A 25,452-nucleotide genomic window follows, 5' to 3' on the forward strand; every position below is an offset into this window, starting at 1 on the left:
GCCCCAGCAGCCAGAGCTCCAGGCCCCCTTCCAGGCGCCACCGTCCTGCCCGCCCTGGGGCTCACAAGGCAAGGCGAAAGCAAGCAGGATGGGGCTCAAGGAACCTGTACCCTTGACGTGCCCGCCTTCCCAGTCTGCAGCCCCTTGCCTGGACCATCATTTGTCCAAAGTGATTGGGAATTGGGAGCGAGGGTATGTCATTCATAGTCCAGTGCCTGTGTGTGTGCCCAGCGGCCCCGCGGCCTCACCTTCCATCTCTCCTCATTACCACACATTACAGGGAGGTGAAGCAGATTAACCAGAAGCCCTGAGTCAGTCATTATCCCACCACAAGGTTCGCCTGCAGGCCCCGCCTCAGCCCACGCAGTCAGATACAGGCCCATGGCCATGTCCGCATCATTCTGAAGGACACCGCACAGCGACACTGCTAGAAAGCAGACCTCACAGAGTTGGTAATTCAGGTCTCCTTTCCATCAGGCCCCATCTCTGCATGGACCTATCAACCTGTCCTCCAACATCGCCTCCTCCCTAACATCCCCCCTGATGCGCACAGCTGAGGCGACAACTCCATTCCTCAGGGCTACAGGACTTTCTCCCTTGCTTTGCAGAATCTGAATCCACATGACACTGCCCCTGGGAGCTGATGCCTGATTCATCTCTCTCCCCACTGGGTGCCTGGCACTGTGCCAGGCTCACAGCCAACGTGCAGAAAGCATGTTGGATAAATGAGCATGTGAGCAAATGGATATATACATGGAGGGCCTCCTCCCGATTATGAAGCCCTGCAGTCTCTGCCTGGTCTTTCTGGGCATTCTAGGCTAAATGAACTATGATTCAGAGTCTGAGTTTCCATGAGGATCATGGGAAACACAGAGGGAGACATAGTCACTAATACTGAATGTCTGCATAAGTAAATAAGGGCTTACTGGAGGAAATGCTAGAGGCTTTGTGCCTGTTCCCTTGCTCTGCACCCCTCACTTACTGGATGACCTCACACAAATCTGTCCCCTCTCTGGGCCTCTTAAAGATGGAGGGTGAAAGCTTGCCTCTGTAGTTTCCACAGTGCTCAAATTATGTGATCTTGTCAATGGTTGGAAGATAAATTTTCTCCCAGCTTCTAGAAGGAAAGGTGGGCCACATCTAAGGAAGTTTTTCTGAATAAATTCATTTTCTTTCCCCTCCCATGTCAGATGAAATGTGGCTTTGGCCATCTCTCAGAGGAGCTCTGAGCAGTGGGAAAGGCTGTTTGTGATGGAAACAAACTCTTCTCCCTAAAACCCAGAACCTAAAGTGTGTGGGATCAGGTCTGTCCAGCCCACACAACGGCGCCATTCCCGGAGGAGACTTCACTCCACCTCTAGGACAAAGACCACATCCTGACCACAGTCTACATGGCTAGGCCCATCTCCCCACATCACTTCCCACCTCTCTTGGCAGCCCATTCCCTGAAACACAGCCACTGACTCTCCTCCTGTTCTTCACCCCCACCACCCTCCTCTTACCTCAGGGCCTTTGCACTTGCTCTTCCTTCTGCCAGGCACTTCACCCACACTCATGTGCCTTCTCCTGATTCAGCCCAGCCCATTTGGGCTTAGCATAAATGCATTTACCCTTCAAGCTTGCTCAGTCTCTGCTCCATGTGTTTTGAAGAACCTCAGACATGCCCTCCTCAGCACCTAGCACATCTGTAATCCACAACCCTTTGGGTTATTCTTATTTATTGTGATTCTTTCACACATGTGTAGGCTCCCAGAGGGAAGGTTCAAGCCTTTCTTGTTCACAAATGTACCTCTAGTATCTGTTCTGTGTTGTGCACATAGTAGACACTCATCAGTGTTCGTTACATGAATACATGTCTTGCTGTGGCCTTAGGCAAGTCTCTTTACCTCTCTGGGCTTTGTTCCCCCATCTGAAAACAAAGTGGATCAATGGTCTGTGAGAGCCCTCATAGGAAATGCTGAGAGGTGGCCAGACTGTCATAGGATGGTGGCCCCAAGACCTTGCGCACTCCTCACCACCCAAGGTCCCCTTGGGCAACTCTCCTCTCCACAAGAGTTGTGTACACAACCTACAGAAAATGTCAGAAGCATCATCTAATTAGCATGCAGAAGACGCTCAGCATGGCCAATCCTCATCACCAGCACCAGCTAGCAAAGTTCTGGGAAAGTCATTGCTCATAGGTCTCTCTGACCCATGGGAGATCTTGGCAGGCAGAAACAGTATCTGGGCCTCTCATGCCAACAAGGACACCATCCCAGGGCCTGGCACAGACTGAGCATCAGGAGCTAGTGTCCTGAATTGAATCTGGACCTTACCCACGCCCCAAGAGCCTCTCACTGGGCAGACCCTTTCTGGTCCCATCTCTGTGACCATAGGCAGTGACTGCCTCTCTCTCCAGGGCAGTGCAGCAGCAGGCTGTTCAGCAAGTGGTCCTCCTCCCGCTTTCTTTCCTCTCTTGCCAATGACGCAGCTGGGTGTTTGCCCAGTGAGACATTTCTTCAGTCCCAAACCCTTGGATTCAGCCCCTAAAAGCATGGCAGGACAACCTAACAAGAGGGCTGGCTGTGGGGTACACACCCGTACCATTATAACATGGCTTATGGCCATAAAGTGCTTATATATTCCTGCCTTCACCCTGACAGGATAATGATCCAAGACCACCTCGAGTGGTCCGGAAGATCATTACACCCCCTGAGCAAAGAGCCCTTGGGAAAGGCCACCATTCAGCAGTGGCAGAGCAGCCAGTGAAGTCACATCCTCTCCTGGCCAGCCAGGGAGACAGAGGCACTGGGGCAAGAAGTCTCCCGGACCCCAAACAAGTCCTCCTGACTTCGTGGCATGTGGTGACCAACCAGGTTTGGCCAAGAACAAGCAGAAGCTGCCTCTGAGTAGAACCTGGTGCTCTCACCCACACCCGGCCAGACGCCTGCGGGAGGACCACCCGGACCTGCGTTTGGGCGGAGGCGTGGCAGGCAGCGCGTCATGGAGCATACCTGCTCAGGCTTGATGGGCTCCGTGGTGGTAAAGATGTCCGAGTAGTGCTGCCTCTCAAACACGCGGTCCAGCACCTCCAGCTGCTGTTGCGTGAACAGGTCTCCCCGCATCTGCTTCCGGAGGAAATCTCTGCCCGGCAGCGAGTGACCATTTGGCACCGGAGACTCCTGAATACCTTTGATGAGCATGAGAGAGGAAGGTGAGTACGGCTTACATGAGTTGCTGAAGAAAGACAGGTCAGACCTGAGATTGGGAAGACGGCCTGTGAGATCCACGAGCCCAGAAACCAACAAGGGGCCCCTGGCCAGAGTCACCCTGCTGGCTAGTGCAGAGCCAGACCCCATGGCCATGTGCAGGCACTGTGCGCAGCCCCTTTCACAAGCCTCTTCTCGTCTAATCCTCACGGGGATCCCACTGAAGACAATGTGATTTTCCCATTTTTCAGATGAGAGCATTGAGGTCTAGAAAGATCAAGTGATTTGCCTGAGGACTGGAGCTAAGTTTGACTCTAGAGGATTAATCAGCAGGTGCCACTGCCTCTCTTACACTGGTGATCCCTTTGGAGGTACAGGTTTGTCCCAGAGTTCATGCCCTTACCGGGGACATTTGTCACCACATCATGTGACCAGTCAATAAAACACTGTTAGAAAGGCTGTAGGGAAACGGACACCCTCGTGCCGTTCTGATGGAAGCCTACTGGTCACACACCTACAACAGACAATTTGACAAAATCTGTCAAGATGACAAATGCACATTCCCTTTGATAGAGCAACTGCACCTCTGGGAATTTATTTTATAGCTGGGTTTATACATATGGGAAGTGATAACGTTCAGGTTCCAGCAGCAAAAGACTAGAAACAACCCAGGAGTTTACATTGTAGGGGCTGGATATAAATAAGTCACAGAATGTCCACACCATGGAATCCTGTGTGGCTGCAGAGGAAAGAGGATGACCTCTGTGAATTGATATGGAAAGAACTTCAAGATACATTATTATATAAAAAATAAATAAGCCAGGTAAAGTCCAGCATGTATAATTGCAACCTTTTGTGTAAAAAGGAAGAAAATAAGGCATTTTATATAATTCATTATATATTTATATAAAATATACATAGAGCAATATAATACATACCTATTAACATGATATATTATAATTATTTAATTATATAATTAATATATACTATATAATGCATATACATATTAAAATATATTTTATATAAAATACACACACACATACAAGAACTCTGGAACAGATAATTCAGGCAAGTAGGAGCTAAGTGGAGGTAAGCAAAGGGGAGGGAAACTTCATAGCAAGCTTGTTTTGTTTTGTTTCGTTGCAGACCTTTAAATGTATTGCCTATTCAAAAATGTAAATTACCAAGAAAGTACAGGATTAAGTTCTCTGTGTGTTCTTTATCATTAGTTCTTCACACTATAATAGTCTTCGATGATGATGCTTGCATGTCAATGAAAATATTATGAATTATCAATTAAAAAAAGCAAATGGACTGGAATAACTTTTGTAAGCCTGGGGCTTGAACTGTTCAAAATGAAAGAAAACAAGGAGGCCAAAAGTTTCCAGGTGAAAATAACCTCAAGGGCCGTCATTCCCCAGGGCTCTCTAGGACCAAGTTGCTCACACAGGGCTGAGCAGAGACTCTGCTGGAACCCAGGCCCAGGAACACAGCCTCTGCCTGTGCCACTGGGAAGCAAATGCAGGGGGGACCAGCAGGCATCAAATATCTCACTGACAGGTGCCTTCTCATACAAGGCCTTGCCCTACCTCCCCCACCCCGACCCTCTACCGCACACTGCTGGCCTAGACTTTGTTCATCATGTTAAACCCACCCATGTAAGGAATGAGGCCAAACCAAGGAGCCTGAAGCAATGGGATATTGTGTCACTGAGATGCTGCCAAAAGTTGGTGTTTCCTCCACTGTCCTATCTGGGGGCAAATGTAACACAGGGTCTGATAGTTGAATAAAGACACAAGCTGTGGGGTTCACATGAGCATTGGCTGTTCAAAGTCCCTGGAAAGGCTAACAGCTCAGAGCACCCCAGCATCTTCCACAAGAAGAGCCCTTAGAGGTGGCTCATGAGCACCCTGAAAAAATGGATCCCAGATGAATTTTGAACACAGAGGATACTATAGCCTGGGTCCCTGCCCTGCCCACAGGACATCACCCTCATCAACACCATGATGCCCTTTCTTCCATAATGGTGCATCCCCATGGGTACCAGGACTAGCAGGATGTGGGAGCTCACAGCCCAGTCTGTGTCTGCCCAGCATGTTCTCTCATTAGTTGGCATCCACCAAATAACCCTATTATCAAAGGTCTCGCTCACGCGCTCACACACACACACACACACACACACACACACACACACGGGAAGAAGGCTCAGCTTGCTTCTCTTTGGCTATTACTCTGGCCAGTCATCCCCGCCCCAGCCACTCCTGCCAAATCTTGACCCTGGCCTCAGTCCAACAGTGCTTCCACCAGGTTCCTCCATGTCAAGACCACATCCACTCTTAAGAGACTTCTCTCTGTCTGCCAACTGTACTTTTACTCCCCACTGCCCATTCCCTATGCTGCCAGCCAGGCCTAAAACTCTTCATGAAGGCTCCTTCCTTTCAGCCAGCTCCTGACAACTCCTACCAAGGCCTCACTTGCCCACCTCTTCTCTCCCAGTGGGGCTCCACAATCAGACATGCCCCAACTCTACCCTTCCAGGAGGCCCCTCCCCACCCACCAGGCCATCCTGCCACAGATATCCTCAGGCTCAGTCCCTCTCCCACTGTTCACAGGATGGGCTCTTGGCACAGCTCAGAGCTTAGGAAAGGCAGAGCTTGGCCTCCGCTGAGGAAGCTCAGAAAGGGTGGCTCAGCTGTGTACAAGGTCACAGTCTGGTCACCGAGTAGAGCCCAACACAGAGTAAAGACTCAGGGCATAGGCCAAGTCAAGTGCATGCACTGGGGGTCCTGGAGGCCCATCCCCCAAGAACACTGAACATATTCCAAACAGAGGCAGCTTCGCCGGGACCTGCAGCAAGTCGTCCAGAAAGACTTGCATCCTGCTCTGGTTCTCTGAAAGTCATCCACGGCCCCCACGGCTGGGAGGGTGTCTAGGCTGTCTTGATGACCTAGACACTCCAAGTAGAGGACCGCGGGCTAGAAGAGCCACCTCTCCAAGCATTCACCCTGATCGTGATGGATCTTGCAGCCCTGCCCCGGCCAGCACCTCTACTTGCTTTCTCTTCGGAGAAGGTGAATAAAACCTACCCTGTCACTTTGTTCAGATGCCTGAGGTCTGTCATTTCCTTAAGAAGGCTTTAGACTCTCCTGAACATAAAATCATTTGTTCAGTTATTTAACAAATATTGATAAAGTGTTTACTCCATACCAGGAAACATTATAAACAAAAACAGAGGCTACAGTGATGTCCAAGGCCCCTCCTTCCAATCCACGGAGGGCAGCCCACTTGGGTCAAGTACTCATACTGACTTATGACAACAAACTGTGATTACTGCTAAGCAGAAAAGGTGTCTAGGCATATTTACACTGACTGTTTGTAAGCGAGGAGGAGTCAGGGAAGTCTTCCATGGGGAAGTCATGCTTGAACTGAAAGTGGAGGAAGGTCAGCAGGGCACAGAGGGTAGGAGTGCCAGGCAGGGGAGACTGTCTGTACAAAGGCCCAAAGACAAGAGGAGAGAAAAGAAAGAGAGGAAGTAGAGGAACGGACCCCAGGAGACTCTGGAGAGGCAGGCAGGAGTGTGGCCAGGCAGCCATGGAGGTCCCAGAGAGGATCTGAGGCCCTGCTGGGTGAAGTGGAGAGCCACGAGAGGGGGCTAGGTAAACAATCGGCCTTCACGTTTCTCAGTCCCAGGGCCTGAATCGCCAGTTCCTTTAGATAAAGCCATGTTTTCTAAACGCTGCTCTCAAGTCTCCCCCTCAGGGAAGAGTAGGAGCTGGCAACATGAATTTTACATCCGTGGGCATTTGAAGGTTATGCATCGAGTTAGCCTGTCAGCTGCAGGTGACCCACCATGCCCACATGGAAGGTATAGCATTGCTCATTGACATGTACAGTGTTGCCAGGACAGACACAGCATGCAAGCATGTCGCCTCCTCCAGGATGCCTTCCTTCATGTCCCAGATGCTTTTCCCTCCAATCACATTCTCCAGGGACCCTTCACTTTCACTCTGCTCTCCACAGGGAATATTTCTGGAGTAAATGAACAAGTTAGTAATACTTGTTACAACCGCCTTCACTCCGCAGATCTGGTCTGCAAATGTCAGTATCCCTCCATCTGACTTTCATTCATTTATTCCTTCTTTCCTCAACCAACCTTAGTAAGCAGGCACTGTGCTAACATCAGGCATACAACTGGCCCAGCCCTGGTCACCATAGAATTATGTCCAATAGAAGAGGCAAATGTTCATTGGAAAATAATCAGACCAGTAAAGGTATAAGTGCAACCCATAAAGGCTCATGGTTCTCAGGCCAGGGACATAGCCGATCTGCCTCTGGGTGCCACACATAGTAGGTGCACAAACAAACAGAGTATATGCTCACAGGCAACTACAAAAATGAATACCAGAAAATGATCCACAGCACGAAGGCAGATCTGAACCTCCAGGCCTCCCAAGTGAAAGCTTCTGTAGTGTTTCTCATCTGTACCTCAGAGATGCTGTCTGACTGCACTGGGGATTGTGGCCTTGGAGACAGGCTACAGAAACTCCCGGACCCGTGTTATTCCAGGGAGAAAAACCTGTACTCGCAATGTAAATGGTGTGCTTAAATATATGGACAGACATGGGTAAAAGTACAAAGGTATACAGGGGGCATGGTATCTTTAAATCTTTTTTTTCTACTCCAAATCAAATAATATGTAATAGACCCAGTGCTGGGCTTAGTCAACCATGGCTGTCAGAATTAACATTCTGGAAGCTAGCTTCAGGGGAGCAAGGGGCAGGAAGCCCCGTCTCAGGGAGCAAAGAAATGCTGGCTTTAAATTTCAGGTTAAACCAATGTTATTCACAACCCGGCTTTGAAGCTAAAAGCTTTACACAATCGGGTCTGGTCACGCAAAGGGGGAGGAAACAAAATAGCCTCAGATTCCCATCTGTCAAGAGAAAGCTGTCTCTTGTGTGTTTTAAAAGATCATAAACCCATTGCATTTTCTTCAGAGCACAGCAGAATCAAGGGTTTTGCATTTTTCTTGGAGGGTTCTGGTTTGTTTCTTTAAAAATCACTGTGTACTTTATGTCTGCAGATGCTCACCGAGAGGGAAATAATACAAACAAGAATCTCCATAATCCCTTATGGCATCGTGGTCTTCGGGGTGTAACCCCTGCCAGAGGTGTAGGAGCCCCAGGAAAGAAGATAGGAGCCACCAGGCAGGCCCCCACCTCTCTTGGAGTTCCATTTCTCTACAAAGCCCAACCAGAGCCTGAACCCTTACAGAGCCTCCTTCATCCTCACAGCTGTTCCTCAGCATGGCAGGGCAGTGGCAGGGCCCAGTGGGAAAAGGGTTGGGAGCCAGGAGATCTGGGTTCTAGCCCCAGCTCTGCCCTTACTTGCTGTGTGAGCCCAAGCAAGTGCCTCTCCCTCTCTGGGCCTCAGGAGCCCCATCAATAAACTAAGGAAGCTGAATTGGTCATTTCTGTTTTCTTCAAAATCTGCCTAGATTTTTTCTACTAAATAGTATTAAATAAGCATTAATTCAGTTTCCCATTGGTTGTTTGTGCATTCTTTTTAAGAGACCCCCCCTCCCAATATTTATTCTAACCTTACATGACTGCCCAAGCCTACCTTTGCCAATACTTGGTTTAGGAATGGACATGTGAAGGGAGTGGGGCTTCTGGGAGGAAGTCAGACATGGGAAGAAATTTCTTTTTTCCTCACTAGGATACATTTACCCTTAATCTTTTTAAAATTGTGAAAATAACTCCCAGATCCCACCATTATTGCTTTTATGCTCTACAATGTCCCCAACATCCTTACCCCAAGGTCCTCTCCAGATCTGGCCTGCAGGGTTCCATGGTAGGTGCCACCCCACCTGTTTGCTGCTTCTTCCCCCAGGATTCTGGCACCCACCATGCCCCCCGACCTGCCTCCCCCATTGAAAACAAGGGGACAGAGACAGGTCTTGGCAGGCCACCTGCCACAGCAGTCTAGAGCTAGTATGATTGGAAAGACTGAACTGGTGTGACCTGGGATATTTCCAGCTTGAGTCAAGTGAGCCAGGGAGCTTGGGGTTGATCTCCTCAGATGGCAGCAGTGGCTTAAAAGCAGTCTATAAAGCAGAGACCAACCAAGTTCAGAACACCAGTATAATTTGTAGCTTTAAGAAATTGTTTCAGATGCAACCGAAGCTTGCCAAGGGCAATAGTGGATCTAGAATTTCTCCACAGGAGGGACTAGGCGTGACTATGGGTTATAAAAGGAAGGAGATGGGGTATTTGTTTTGGGGATATATTAGCAAAATGCCCTGCATACAACTGTGAGAGCATCCTCTGTCTCTAGCAAAGAATGAAGGGGTACTTACACAGATGATGGGGACACAAGCTTCTCCAAGTGCCCCTGACCTCACCCTGGATGGAGCACTGCTCAGGACCAGGCACTGGGCAGAGTTATTTTGGCATCATTACATTTCACTGATCCTCAGAACAACTGTGTGAGATATGTGTTCTTATTCCATTCTACAGATAAGAAAACTGAGGCTCAGAGAGATGAGTCACCAAGCCGCAGCTGGGACTTGCCTGAAGATCCAGCGCTCTCTCCACCTCCTTTTACTTTCAGGGCAACTACTAACACCAATGCCCTGTTTCCTCATCTGTAAATGGGGAACAGTGATATGTGGGACAACCCCTGGAGCTTTGGTAAGGATTAAATGAGATAATCCCCAGGAGGTGCCTAGCAGGGTACCTGGCAGGAAGGTAGTGTCCGAACAATGTTAGCTGTGGTCATCACCATTTCCACCAGAAAACCCCTTCCAAGGCTTCCCCATGGCACAGCCCAAGCCTTCCGGGCCTCCGTGATCTCCCCTTCAAATCAGGGTCTCCCCTCCAGTCACCCCACACCACCATTTTAGCAGGCCACTCTTCATTCCTCAAGTGTCCCTTCATATCACTCTCCAATGCCATCATTCATTCCATTCCCTCTGCTGGCTTCCCCTTCACCTCTACCCATCAAGGCTCAGCCTAAACCCGACCTCCTCTCTGAAGCCTGCCTCCAATCCAGGGTGAATTAGCTGTCTCCCGGGTTTCCTCAGCAAGCTACACAGGCGACCACGACGGCCTGCATTTTACTCCCCACAACCCATCCTATGAGGTTGGTCCTCTCAGAATCGCCATTTTATAGCTGGGGAAACTAGTAGAGATAAGAAGTAACTTGTCCAAGGTCATAGTGAATACATGGCAGATCACTTGCACACCTCTTAACATGTTGTAGAGTAAAACTGAATGCTGTAATAGCACACTAGGGAAGCCTGGGCACCTCAAATTCAGACAGGCCCAGGTTCAAATCCTCACTCCATCTCTTCCAAGCTTATGGTATTCGAGAAACTTCCTTAATCTCTCTAATCCTCAATTTTTTCATCTATAAAATGGAGCAATAATGATACCTGCAATTGATGAAAGAACTGAATGAAGATAATGTAAAATGCTTAGTATATAGTACTTGGCACACAGTAAGAGCTCAATAAACATGAGTTGCTTCTAGCAGTATTAATTGTTTCCTTCCTACTAAGAGTATGCGTTCTCTGGGACAGAGCCCTGGTCTGTCTCACCTCAAGCACAGAAGATGCTAATCAAGGTTTGTTGACTGAATAAGTGACCTCTAGGGGTAGCAGGTCTGAATGGTTCAAAGGATCTCAGCAATGGGATGGTCTCTGGCATCATCAGAGAACTCTGTAGAAATTCTTGGGAGTAACCTCCCTTATATCAGTCATCCCAGAGGAGGAAACAAGTAAGGGTTTCTGTTCTACCTACTTCTCAGAAAGGTCTGAGGCAGTTCATAAAAATTTAAACAAGAGGATGAGAAACTACCAAAACTGAATTGAGCTCTAAACTTCCTGGCGACACACACCAAAAGGAAAACACAGAAAATCATATATTGCTGAGTCCAACAGCAAAAACAAGATGCCATGAATTCTTCTACTCAGAGTCAATTTACAGAGTTTCTGTTCTCTGCGTGGTGGCGTTCAGATGCTTAGGGAGACCTAGAGATGACTAGCAAAGGGAGGTGGGGAGAGTGCCTGAAGGAGGGACCAACCGAGCCAGACCTGATATAAGGGGAGGGGACAAGGTTCTGAGCTAGGGGGATAGCATACCAGGCACAGACAACAAGAGTCAGTTGGCAAAATTTCCAGATCATCTACTATGAGCCAGGCCCTGTGTTGGGGACCAGGGTGGCAGGGCTAGAAATGTCCTGTGGCAGCCCAGAATCAAAGTCAATGTCCCAGGTGATCTTATAAATCCCATCCTAAACTGGGACTGCAGACTGAGAAAAATCGAAGTGGCACGGAGGAAAATTCCATCGGAACTACCATTATTCGGCCATTAGTTTCACTCAATCTTTCTTCTTGAAGAAGGAAAATGCACAATTGTAAAATCGCCAAATACATTCAGGTTTGACTGGAGTGAATCTGATTGTGTCGTGTGTTGCCCAGTGAGTCGTGGGCTGTCAGGGACAGAAAGGCCCCACGGGGCCTACGATTGCACACTCAGGGATGGCAAAGGGATTTGTCTGGGGCCAGAAGGCTGGTCCAAGGCGAGGTGGGTCTAGGAAAACATCAGGCCCCCGATTTCTGTTCCAAGCCTCCTGAGTCCATTCATTCCTGAGCAACATGCACCAAACCCCTGCTGGGTGTCTGGCTCTGCACTGGGCACCTGAGTTACAGAGGGGCTTCAGATCTAGCCCCTGCCCTCAAGTGGAGGACACAGACAAGTGGATAATTCCAGCACAGAAAAGTAAGTCCTGGGAGCCTGAGAAGAAGAGACAGCTCCCAGAGCCAAACGGTAGTAGCCGACTCTAATCTGTGTTTCCTCTGTGCCAGACACTATTCCAAACACCCTACCTATTTAATCCTCACAGTGACCCAGTGATACCAAGTCTGTTATTGCCCCCTCCTGTTTTTTAGATGAAGAAACTGAGGCATAGAGAGGTTAAGCAACTTGCTCAAGGTCACAGAGCTAAGAGATGGAGCAGACAGAATCCCGACCCAAGCAGTCTGGCTCCAGAGTCTGCTCCTAACCTAGTACACTAAACCACTCACTAACTCCAGACTTTGGGGCAGGGTGATCTGGAAAGGTCCCCTGGAAAAGATACAGCTCCAGTCTTAAGGAAGAGTCAGAAGGAGTTAGCTAAAGAAAGGGGCAGAGAAAAGGAAGGGCATTTCAACCAGAGGGAACAGCATAGGCAAAGGCTTAGAAGCACAAGAAAGCATGGTGCATGAGAAAGGGTTATAATTCAGTAGGATTAGAAAGCAAGACTTGGGGTAGGGGAGGGTAGCAACGTGTGCAAGGCTCCTTCCTCTCTGTCTAGCTGCTCAGCACCACTATCCACTATCGAGAGCCTAATACATGCTCTGATGTACAAACAGTGCGAGTGGGTTATCGAAACTCTCACGGTGTTGGTATGAAGAGATGGAATATTTTATGTTTAAAAGAATCAAGATGACCTCAAAGAATAGGCAGGAAGGAAGAAATACCTTATGCAGTGCCACAGGACAAGTTTGTTCTCTCTAATCCATGCTGCCTAAGTTCATTACCTCATACGGTAGCACCTAATTACTCCACCTTCCAGAGATATGCCCACTAATTAGGAAGGATGTTAACCACCATAGTGAAAATATTCCAAAGCCAATGAAATATTACTAGGAGCAAAAGGGTGATTTGTTTCTGTGAATTGTGCTTTTAAATGAGATCAAAGAATGCTAAAGGCTTCGTTTTAATTATACCTGGAAGGACTTCTTGTGTGTTCATCCCTTTTTCAGCTTCCACGCACACAGCAGGCTGTCCCCTGCCCACCCCCCATTACACAGAAATAAATAAATAAATGGGCTTAAAAATCGTATTTACTCTGATATCTTTGCATTACCCCCACTTGAGTTTTTAAATTACTCTTTATTTTTTTTCCAAGGACAATATTACTTTTTAAAAAAAGATTCATAGTTTGAAGTGTATCTATCTGATCATTGCACAAATGTTTTCAGGAGAAATCACTATATTTCTCCAAGATGGGTATGGGTTTTGTCACAGATCAAAGTGAGTGGGAGGAAAAAAAGATATATCATCAGAGATCCAAAAATACTTTTCATTTGGAGAAGATATCAGGCCATTTCGATGGGGCTGATGGAGTCCCTGTTCTGTCTCCATTACCCTAGGCAGGCCGCCCCAGCCAGAAGCCAGCCACTGAGATTATATTCCCCATAAGATGGTCCCCAATATATATATATATATATGATCTTCAACCTCTATTGATTGACCAATTTCACAAGCAAAGACTGGTGAAATGAAGCTGAAATGAACATCATGCTTTAACTCATTGAACCTATCAGGCCTGAGTTAATCTCACTGTCCACTGTCTCTGATAGAATTCAATTGATCAATCATGTTTCGGTGATAGTACCATTTCACTGGCTTATTGCTTCTTCATTTCAGAACTTGACCTGTTAGATATACTCGGACTGGCTCACACCTCATGGATACACAGAGATCAGCCTCTGTCTGCCAACGTGTGTCATCTCCTGTCCCAGCTGAAAAGGACTGAAGAGGCTTTTGTGTATATCTGTAGTGTGTTTTTCACCAAACACACACACGTCCATTGTGGATTTATGATGGCGTGGAATGGAGCCAGCACAAATTAATAGGGGCTCTTCACTCTGTATAGAGGCACCATCATTCCTTTTTACATAGCTCAACTGACTTTTTGGGCTCTGTACTCAGTAAGGGCATATTCTTGTATTATACTGGCAAGTATACATGCCTAGACAGGGTACGACATATGTGAACATGGTAACAACAATAATAACTGCCACTCGCACCACTCCTCAAGTATATATTCATGCTGAGCTTTCACATTCATCAGCTAATCTGATTTTCAAGCAACCTCAGGACGTGGGCAAGCAATTATCATTTCCAGTTACCAGATGAGAAATGGGGTCAGAGAGGGGAAGTGACTTGCCCAAGGTCACACAGCAGAATTATCAGGCCAGGTGAGACTGAGAGCTCTAGTGTCTCAGCTTCTGAGTGCCTCTTACTCCGCTAAGACTGATCTCCAGGCAGTTTTGGGATTCTGGGCACACCATTCTGTCTCTGACTACTGGATGAAGAAAACATTCTCAAAATTCAATTCAGAGAATTTCAGAGCTTATGATGGATTCTAAGACTGCCTGCAGGCTATTGTTGAGCTTAAAAACTGAGGCCCAGAGGACAGTAAACAGTTGTCCAAAGTCGCCAAGACACTCAGCAGCCCAACAGGAACTCAAACCTGTATCCCAGGCCCAGGACTTTTTGTGCTTCCTCTCACCACCACCCCTAATTTATGCTGAGCCACTGAGCTCCTATCAACAGAGAGAACTTCATTCTCCACTGTCAACATGGGCCAGTGTGCTGTTATGGTTCCTCCATGGCATTTAATTTAATTTTCCCAACTGCACTCCATGACGCTGTGCTTTGGGAAATTAGGGGACGGACTCGACCAGGTTGTCTGCCTGGGGGAGGTGGCTCTTGCAGCCACAAGGCTGAGCCCAGCATGTAGGTCTCTGGAGGAAGCCAGAGCAATGACAGTTTGCAAATAAACCTTGCATCTGCTCAGAGCTGGCTGTCTGCAAACAACACTAATGGACTTTCCTCTGCCCTCAGGGAGCTGGAGAGAAGCAATAAATAAAGGAGGCGCCTCTGGGGGGAGCCATTGCCAAGGCCAGAGACTGCGAGGTGAGGGGCTTGCTGAGGGTAGGTGGGGAGGGCTTCTGGGCCTCCAACTACAGCGTGCTGCCTCCCTTACTCACCAAATGAGTCCACCTTCCAGTTACCCCAATCTCCAAATCCTCGATCCCTTAGTTGGGTTCTTGTCTGGTCATAATGGTACATTTTTAATTCACTGCAGACATGAAAAGGATGTGGGGTGGAGAGGCTCATGTGGTTTGATCTGGACACAGTGTAGAGACCCCACTGGAGGGAAATGAAACAGAGCTCCCTGGGCCAGATGGAGGCCCTCTCCCAGGAGAGAGCTAATGACGGGAATGGGTATCCAAGTTCAGGAGATGATTAGGAGGAAAAGTCTGCCGGAGTTAGTGATTAACTGGCTGTAGGAGACAGAACCCGCCCCTAAAGTTCCCTGTTAGACATTCTGGACTGCCATCCACTGGTGCCCCATCCACTGGATGGGGCAAAATCCACAATGGATCAAGGCTTACAAGGCCCCACTGTATCTGGGTACCCTGCCCTGCAAGCCCACCTTCCTGACCTCTCTCCTATTTATGCTGCTCCTGTCACACTGGCCTCCTTGCTGTCCCTCAACCATGCCAAGCCTTTGCATGTGCTGTTCCTTCTGTCTGGAACATTCCTCCCCAGCTACCTGTTTGGCTCACTCATCCCTCCCTCGTCCCTCTATGCTCAAATGTCATCTCATCATTAGGACCACCGTCCATAAACCAGCATATTCCCCACTTCTGTCCCTGCTCCATTCTCTGTCTCCTTGCTTAGCTGTGTTATCCTCCGGAGCACTCAACATGCTGTTTATTTTCCTTATTTATTCTCTCTTCCCTCATTAGAATGTCACTCATGACAGTAGATTTTTGTCTTTATTGTTCATTGTTGTATCCCCAGCACCTAGAATAACACCTGGTATATAGCAAGCACACAATAAATACTTGTGGTACAAATGGATAAAAGTGGATATTTCATGCAAAGTGCAAAAAAAAAAAAAAATAGTACAAAGAAGACAGTCACTCCTTGGGAAAGAGCCGTCACTCCCTCCCTGGAGGCATCTGATGCTCCCTCCCCTTCTGTGTCTGGCCTGGAGCTTTGGAGACAAAACTTCCTAAGGAAAAACAAAGGGGACACCAGACTTTGCCCACCACTGTGTCTACAGTGCCTAACACTGAGTCAGGAGTCAGCAAATGAATGAATGACTCCCCAGCGGGGAGACCCCTCTCTTGAAAGTATTTAAATGACAAAGCTGGCAGCACACAGAGTGCCAGCTCTGGCTCTGCCACTTGCCAGCTGTGTGATCTTACTCAGCTCAGCTCATCTGTGCAATGGGTCAATAAATCCTGCCAAACCTACAGCACTGAGTCAGAGCAAGCAAACCGATGGACCCCGAATGAGACAGCACTGTCTGCAGAGCAAGCATCTTGTGTCAGCCCATGAGGACAAGGAGGAAGGGCAGGACAAGGAAAACCATTTGCTTCATTAAAAAGAACAAGATGTGTACAGAGAGGGGCACCTGGCTAAGTTACATCCCTTGGCTCAAGCATTCATTCACTTTATGCTGGTGCTCTGACCCCAAGCCCAATCCTGTAAGAGAACCGAGTCCCAGCCCTCAGGTGCCTACTCTCTGTCAGAAAGACAAGGCCTGGAGATGGAGTTATGATTCAAGCATGAGAAAGCACCCTAAGGGGGCCCAAAAACCAAGCAATGGGGGGCCCAGAGACAGAGAGAGTAAAAAAGAAAGGGGTCAAGGAAGGCTTCCTGGAGGGAGGAGGTGGTATTTGAGCCAGAATTTGGACTTGGTTGCATCAGGAAGGAGGCAGAGGAAATCCTAGGCAAAAGATAAGATGTAGGTGGGCTATGCTCACTGACTGAGGCCCCTGGGAGCTTGGCACCCATGGACTAGGGTTAAATAACTTTCACAGACTCACATACAAATGAGGCTATGCTTCTCTGTCTGCCAGGTCTTACACACAGTAGGTACACAATATATGCAGACTTGGCTTTTCCACCAAGTCACAGAACTTCCCAAAGGAGGGAACCCCAGAGAGAAATTCATCTATTCCCATGGATCTCAACAAAGATGATCAGATCAGAGGAGATTTTAGAAATCTGTAAGCTATTGTTCTTGGGGAAAGGTCATGGCCTTTTGTGGGCGGAGTTAGGGGTGCTACCCAGCCCCACCCCAGGAGCACAGTGAAGGATCAACCTCCAACCCTCCCATCCCTGAAATGCCCCATCATACATTCAGGTTGGTGAAAAACCCCTTTATAAATACTCTGTTTTACCTATACACACAAACTTGGTGTTTTAATTTACGCTGACTTTTCCAGGAATACAACCATCACATAAATTGAGGGAAGATTATGTTTTGCTTTGGTTGGAATTTTATCAAGACATGGTCACAATTGCAGAAAATCAGTTTGCTGATGGCAACACGACCAGAGGTATTTGTATTGCCAGAAAACACAGCTGTCCACATTTGTAGCTGCTGCATTCATGGTAATTCTACACATAAGTGCAAGCAACTGACTATTTTATTATGTCGTCTGGTGTAGTCATGCCTGAGCATTTACATAATGAAATACATCATTGTATTATGATTTTACTTTTCTTTCCCCTTTTTGTTACAATTGGGGCATTGTACTGACCTTTTAAATTATGTATGTGAGTTGGTTATATTTTCTCTAAATCTCACTTTAGGGTAGCAAATGAGGTACTACAAAGGATTTGTTTTAGTCGACAGAATTAAAATCACTGTGTGTGATTTCCAAAGCTCCTTCAGTTTTGCCAGTTAGGACAATCTCAGTGCGGGAATATCTTCCTAATCTGTCTTCCTGAAAAAGCGATACTGCCCAGGAGAGAGAGTTCTGCAGACCCATATTTAGAGATGGGAAGATGGGTGCCAAAAACGACTCTAAAATAAATGTACTTCCCCAAGCCATGAACAGTGAGAGCTTGTCCCTACAAGACGGCACCTGGATCTCCCCTACCCTTTACAGAAACCTATTTCCCAGAGACAATAATCCAGCTAGGACTGAACCAGGAAGAAACCCAGATTCTGCAGAATCTTCTCTTTTGTGCCTTTTCTCAGCCATCTCTATCAAGGTAAAGAGCAAAAGGCCGGGGGGGAGAAAAGGCACCTTGAAAAATCAGTGCTCCTGCTGCCCTGCAAACACGCAGAATGAGCTTTGGAGCTCGGAGAGCAGGAGGGGTGAGACTAAGGCTGGGGTGAAGTACAAGAGCAGGGGGGGAGGCAGAAGGGGTCTCTGCTGCCTCTGCCACTAGCAGAGCACAGACATACCTCACTTTATGGCACTTGGCTTTTATTGTGCTTCACAGATATTGCTTTTTTTCTTTTTTACAAATTGAAAACACAAGACCCTCTACCAGCAAAAAGATTATGACTTGCTGAAGGCTCAGATGCTAGTTAGCATTTTTTAGCAATAAAGTATTTTTAATTAAGTTATACACCATGTTTTTTAGACATAATGACATTACACACTTAATAGACTATAGTATCATGTGAACATAACTTGTATATGCACAAGGAAACCCCCAAATTCATACAGTTTGCTTTATTCCGATATTTACTTTGTGGTGGTCTGGAACCAAACCTGCAGTATGTCTGACTTCTGCCTATAGTTAAGTGCACAGGCTCTGAAACTAAACTACTTGGCTTTACATCCCAGCCCTGCAACTTACTAGCTGTGTGGCCCTAGACTGGTTATTTAACCTCTCATCTTTTGTATCTGCAAACAGGAAATAGCAGTAACACCTACACTTCTTAAGGCTGCTGTGAGCACAGTGCCTGTCACACAGTGAGTGCTTCAGTTTCACTGCCAGCCTCATAAAGCTGAAAAAAAGAGAGCATCCTCATCCTACCGCTGGTCACACTGCAAAACCAGGGAGCGCTGGGCTGGAAGCAGAGCCCAGGACCTGGCTCCATCTCTTCTGGACCACTCACACTCAACTAGCCAGCAGAGATCATCAATTCCAACTCCCCCATTTTACAGATGGGGATACTGAGGCCCAGAGAGGAGAAGAAAATGGACAGAGCTCACACAGCAACCTAGTGTTTAATTTCCAGTCTAGACTCCTTCCACAAGCATCATGCTCCTTCTTAAACACTTCAGGCATCAGTTTGTACATCTGTGAATGAAGGTGATTGTCACAGAGTGGTATCACGGATCACTGAATGCAGTGACAGCAGGAAAAGCCCTCAGCAAGCCCTTATTAAGCCTTCACCAACTCAGGAAATTTTGGCCATTAATCAGCACACAGTAGGTGCCTGACGAGCATTTTACTACATGCATTGCATTATCATCTCTCAATGGCGCGTAAGTTCCCCTAGGGCAGGGCCTGTTACATCAGAGTACCTGACAAGGTTTGTTCTCAGCAAATATTTGTCGAGTGAATGAATGACAGCAAGTCTGAAAATGGAATTGAAACAGGAAAGCAAAGGAAAAGGAACTCTGGTGTCTGAGGGAAAACGAGAGACTGAAAGAAGAAAGAAGTCCACTCCCTTATCCACTTCTTCCATGTCTGTGCCCATTGTCAGGCCCTAAGCTGGACGCAGAGGGAATCACTGGGATGAAGCTGCGATGGCCCCTGCCTCAGCCACCCATGGTCTGATGGAGGAACATAGAAGGCTTCCAGGCTGACAACATTCTCTGCGGGAGCAAGGAGGGCTTCCTGTGGGAGGTGCCACACTGGAAAGCATGGGGACACAGACACAGAACAGGGCAGAGGGCACAGAGATAATGCCAAAACATATGAGACCATCTGAAATGCAGCCCTGAATTTGTCAAGCCATGGCGTGCCAAGCAGGGCTGCCTTTGTGCCTTTTTCTACTTATCCACTGGTGCAAGAGACAAAAAGCTGATGCTTCAGGGCGGCATCATTCAGCGGGGCGAGCCGCCACCCCCACCCCATACCCCACCAGGCAGAGGGAAGAAGAGGCTGCAGGGACACCCAGGATGACTGGCCAGTTCAAGAAGCAAACAAGGAGTTTATGAATCCATCCCAATTCTGCAGTATGGTCCAATGGAAGAGTGATGTGCATCAAGCCACCCCAGCACCTCGGTCCAAGGCAGCCTGACCATTGCTCTCCCCATCAAGGGCTCAGGGGCGCCTAACATCCCTCGGGTTCCTGTCCCTTGGTGGGCCGGCTCCCCCGCGCCAGCGCCCCTCGTCTCTGCGCGCATCATCTGCTCTGCTGCCCAGCTCCCGGCTCCCGCTGCCGTGCTCCCCGGGGCCCGGAAAGCTGGCATCCGTTGTTATCATAACAAACTCAATTGTTCTCAGCAGGGCCCCACCAAATAAAGTCATTCATTACGGGGCTCTCCCGGCCGCTGTGGGCTGTGCTGCAATCAGTGGGCCGCTGGCTGCCCCCTCGCGGGCCAAGACACGCGCCCGCGCCATTACCTGCCGGCGCTGCAGCCGCCACGCTGTGCCCCGCGGCCCAGCCGAGCAGCGCCGGCGGGGGGAAGCGCCCGCCTGCGATTAGTTTTATCTCAGAAGTCAATTGACTTATACTGATTGGCTTCCAGCCGCCAAATGTCAATTAAATTGCAAATGCTTGGCGGAGGCCGTGCGGGAGGGCCGCCTCCCTCCCGAGGGCGCCGCGCGCTTCCTTCTTTTTGCTCCACGTTCTGACGCGGTCGAATTTATTTCTCCTTCCATGTCACACACGAAAATCCTAATGCCCACTTGGAAGGCTTTTGCCCTCCCTTCCGGGCCAAGGGGGGGCCCCGGAGAGCAGGGCCGAAGAGGAGGGTCTGGCCTCTTGGAGGGGCTTTCATCAGTAAGGCGGCACAGCGGAAGCCCTGGAAATTCCTTAAAGATCTTGGCACATAAGTCCCCGTGCAACCTTGAGGGAATCCCTCTCCTCTCTGCTCAGGCCTGACTTTCTTTACCGGCCCAAGCGCTTGAAGGAGATGGCAGCTGGGTCCTGTGTCTGGGTGTAAGAAGGGAACAAAGTCTAGCAGAATCACTAACATTCACCTGGCCTTGACACTATCCCCAGTCATTTATGGGCAAGGTCTATCTGCTCAACAACCCTCTGAAACCGGTGTTATTATCTTCCCTTGCAGGCAAGAGAATGGAAGCCCGGGTTAGGAAGTTGCCAGAGATCCTCTACCCAAGAAGTAGCCCATTGGATTTCAACCTGGGTAGGCCAGACTTCAGGAGCTGTTTATGGTCACAACCGGAGGTAAGTGTGAAGAAACAAGAGAGGGAAAGGGACGACCTAGACCGGGGCACCTACCTGCCAGTGCCAAGAACTATTCCAGGTGTTTTACATTCATTATGAAATTCTCACAGTAATCGTATGACCTAAGGATGATAGTCCCCATTTTACAGATGGGAAAACTGATGCTTGGAGAAGTCAAAGAATTTGTCCAAGGTCACAGAGCAGGCAGGTGAGATGAAGTACAAGGACACTCTCACACCTCTATAGAGCTTTACAGTTTTCAAAGCACCTTCTCACACATTGTTCCTCACTGAACTTGCACAATACATTGAGCAAGACTTTCTGTTCTTTCTTTTGCTGCTAAGAAAACCGAGGCCCAGAATGTGTTGCCCAAGATCACCAGCATGGGAGGGCAAAGTCACCACTCCACCCCAGTGTCCTGTGACTCCTAGTCCAGGGCCCCAAGCCCTACTTCAAAGAGGTTGGAGAGGAGGATGACTCAAGCATAGGCTCTGCTCTTGCCCCATCCTCCGCCCCCAATTCTGTGGGGAGCTAAAAGGGAATACAAGTCATAGCTGGAGTCAGGCTGGAAAATGCTTAGGGTCATGGAAGAGCAGGAAAGGGGGCTCCTGGAAAAGAAGGCATTTGCTGGAAGGACTGACTGTACATCAGGCCCCCAAAGAGATTTTGTTGCTTTTCCTCCCCTGTCTCCCAGAAACCTTTTCCTTTGCTGCTTCTGTCCCCTTAAGGCAGTGTCTTGGGAGAGAGGTATGCGGGTTCTTAACTGATAAAATGTGCTAGCATTTAAAAGATACAAACCTGACTGATCCTTCTTTTCAGAAAAGAGATGTTAGCGGAACAAAAGTACCATTCAAAAGTGCTGGATGGCATTTGTGTCTCAGACAGAAAGGAGATGAAGAGAGAGAAGATGGAGGAGGAGGGAGGGGGAACAGCAGGGAGCAGGGAGGAGGGGGAACCAGGGGCTGGAAGGGTTGTCTGGGCTCATTGCTTCCAAGGCAAGGACCCAGAGGGCAGGGACCTGACTGAGATCACACAGCAAGATAGGGGCTGAACTGGTACCGGGAACCCAGGCCTCACCGCCCCCTGTCCAGCTCGTCCTGCCTCTGACAGCTGCCCTCATCTACAGCTTAAATTATTAGCTTCTGAAACATGGATCTAAAATTCTGCCAGTCTAAATACTGGTGGGTACGTCTTTTTTGTTCTGATGGTAGCCTGAATAATCCTATCATAAGACCTAACAGTATAAATGAAATTATTAAAAAACAGAGAAGGAGGAAAAAAGATGGGAATTTAGGAAGTTCTTAACAAGGTTGTATTGAGGAATCTGGATTCAGGGTTAAAACTGCTCTGATGATAAAAATAATAATAGCTGATATTTTTAAAACTTGCCATGTGCCAGTCCTAATCAAAATATTATAGGTAACATTTTTAACTACCAGGAAAAGCAGGAATTATTATCCCCTTTTGACAGGTGAGGAAACTGAAGCTCAAAGTAGATAAGGCCATTGTCAAAGCTTGCACAGCTAGTAACTGGGAGGGCTGGGCTTGAACTCCAGTCCACTGCCCTGCCTTGGTTTAAAGTCCACATGTAAGTTCATCCAACTCTACTTGAACCTGACCAACTTGAAGGTGTGACAGAAAAGTATGCATAGCAGTGCTGGGGAAAGCCACAAAAATGAGGTACCTGAGTAAGAAAGAGGGGTCTGAGCCAAGGTCCCTCTCAGCTCAGCCTGGCAAGGTGATGAGGACCAGGCAGAACTGAAAAAAAAAAAAAAGGTGGAACTGAAGCCCCATATTGGAGAGCAATGAGGACATTTCCACTGATGTCATCCTGTTGTGGTACTCTGCGAGAGGCAGACCAAGTTGGCAGGTAAGGCTACTCTGGAGCCAACCACCTGGAGGCCGGTCCCAGCAATGCCACTGTGGAGCTGTGTGACCTGGACAACTTCCTTGGTCTCTATGAAATGAAAATAATAAGAGTATTCACCTGGTACAGTGGCGGTGAGCATTAAATGTGTTAATAATTTAAAATATATACAGTAAACAATCAATAAGTGCTAGTAGCCATTAGAGTTGTAGTTTCTGTTTGCGGCCATGAGCTATATACACCTAGAACATATGCTCAGGTAAGGCAGGCAGAACGAGGGCCACAGGCCCCAGCATGCACATCTGTGCATGTGTATGTGCATATGTGCATTTAGACTACGGCAGAGTTCCCTGCCCCTCTAAAATGGTTGTCATGAGATCCTTTCTATGGGGCCAGGCTCGGCGGGAGAGTGGAGACTCTGAGGTCAGGCAGGATGGGAGGATGTTTGATGTGTAAGGCTCTGGGTTCGACTCAGCAGCCTGCACCCACCAGATGGACTCCAGGCTTCACTACCATTAACCAGGCCCCGTGCAGATTTGAATGGTGAAAACCCTTCTGGCAAGCCACTGTTCAGAACTGTATTTCAGAGGTGCCACTGGGGCTGCTATGTAGAAGGCAGACTGTTTGGAGAAGTCAGGGACGTTGGAAGTGGGGACCACTAGGAGGCCACAGCAACAGTCCAAACCAGAGGAGAGGATGATTGGACCAAGGCAATAGCAGTGGGGATGGAGAAAAATGAGCAGAGAGGCAGTGACCTTGAGAAAACACCTGCCACAAAGCCTTTTGGTGCAGCCACAGGCAGAGGCACAAACTTTCTGAACTGTGAGAATGGCAGAATGCCTGCTCCTGGCTAACGGAAATTCCAGGGAAAATAATAAATAGCAGCCCGTCCCTCTCCTACAGCATCAGAAAAGGTTTCAAAGCATTTCCCAACCTGCTGTTTTATACAGAAGTCTGTGAGGAAGATATTACTATGATCCCAAAAGACGGGAAGTGAACAGCCCAAGGTCACACAGCTGAGAGAGGAAGATCCTGAAACGAATCCCAACTCCAGGGCTCTCTGTGCCATACCGTGGAATGTCAGAGCCCAAAGACCCTTAAAACCATCTGTTCAGATCTCCGCATTTTACATGAGGAAAACAAGGCAGAGAGGGGTGACTTGCCCAGGGTCACACAGCAAGTAAAGGCTTAGAATAGGAACCAAGAACTGGACTTCCAGTGTGGTTCGTATCAGGACATCTGTACCACAGAGGTGAGGAACAACCGCATTGGTCCCCAATGGCAATGGTCCCACCTCCTCATGCCCTGACTAAATACTAGCAAAGAAGTGAGACTCTGGCAAATTGTCAGACTACCTGGGTCCCATTTTCCCCCATCGAGTTACCAGCATACCACAAATGGCCAGTATACACTGCCCTGTTACCCTCTTGTCCCTAACCCTGGACGGCAACTAAGCTGTCTTGGGTCAATGGTGCCACCTGGTGGCTGGTGCTGGGAAGTGTCTGACCCCTTTGTCCCATCCTCCTTTCTAGTCTCTAACCACGCCTTTCACTGTCTCAAAGCCTAGGTCGGTTTACTACAAGCAACCTCTTTCTCATACATATGTTCTCTAGCACCTTTTATCCTCCCTCTCTCAGTGCTTCTCGAATTACCTTAAGACATTCTCTTTTTCTCCCCCACCTCTACTGTAGTCCATTAGACTCAGGAAGCACTAACACAAATGATAAACTGGTACCAGTGAAAATAAAAACTGGACATTTTGAAATGAATTTATACACACACATATGCACACACACGACTGACTAACCACCAGCATTCCAGAAAGACCCAGAAGCCCCAATGGAATCAGAACAAAGATTTCTCCTTTCTCAACTGCCTTTCAGACTTGCTTTTCCTCAAATGCCAGGAGCCAAGATAAATGCCAAACCCACTTTTTTATTTCATTTTATCTTGTCTCATTGCTAATCAATATCATTTTCTCCTCCCCCCACCAAAAAAAATACACCCCAGGTGGGGTCTCAGGGATCTGTAGGTTAATGCAGAGCTAAACTGAGACGGAGAGGCATGCTTGGGTCCCAAACGACCACTCCCCAGGCTCTTAGGGAGCACTAGGTGGCTTCTGTTGGCCCCCGTAGGAAGCCCGCTGGAGGGAGATCAGCCCTCAAACCCTACAGACGTTCCACTGAAACTGAATGGAACCTCAGCAGTTGTGCCTTTCTCGTGGAAGATCAAGCTGGGGTGAGGATCAGGAAGCACTGCACACCCCACTCTACTAGAAGACAAGCCAAGGAGGTCTTGTCACTCCCTCCCCAGTGCAGAGACCTGCCATGGCTCTCACTGACTTCAGGAACTCAGAACAGGGCAACCTGGTGGCACCTTTCTAAAAACTAAAATTACTTGACTGCTCTTCCTATCTGTATGAGTAAGAGCCTCAGAGTT

The 25,452-nt window shown here is 48.2% G+C and overlaps 1 protein-coding gene across 3 annotated transcripts in view; it reads right to left on the bottom strand.

The window, feature by feature from the left end:
• The window catches only part of PAX5 (paired box 5), a 159,749-nt gene that overhangs the window by 93,895 nt on the left and 40,402 nt on the right, over window positions 1–25,452 (bottom strand). For all 3 annotated transcript variants that reach the window (XM_090274426.1, XM_090274427.1, XM_090274428.1), the window contains exon 6: window positions 2,994–3,169. In XM_090274426.1, coding sequence (XP_090130552.1) covers window positions 2,994–3,169 — 176 coding nt within the window. The remainder of the gene's footprint in view (window positions 1–2,993; window positions 3,170–25,452) is intronic.

This window comes from Furipterus horrens, unplaced genomic scaffold (genome assembly GCF_987537825.1).
Source record: "Furipterus horrens unplaced genomic scaffold, mFurHor1.1.pri manual_scaffold_4, whole genome shotgun sequence".
Taxonomy (NCBI): domain Eukaryota; kingdom Metazoa; phylum Chordata; class Mammalia; order Chiroptera; family Furipteridae; genus Furipterus; species Furipterus horrens.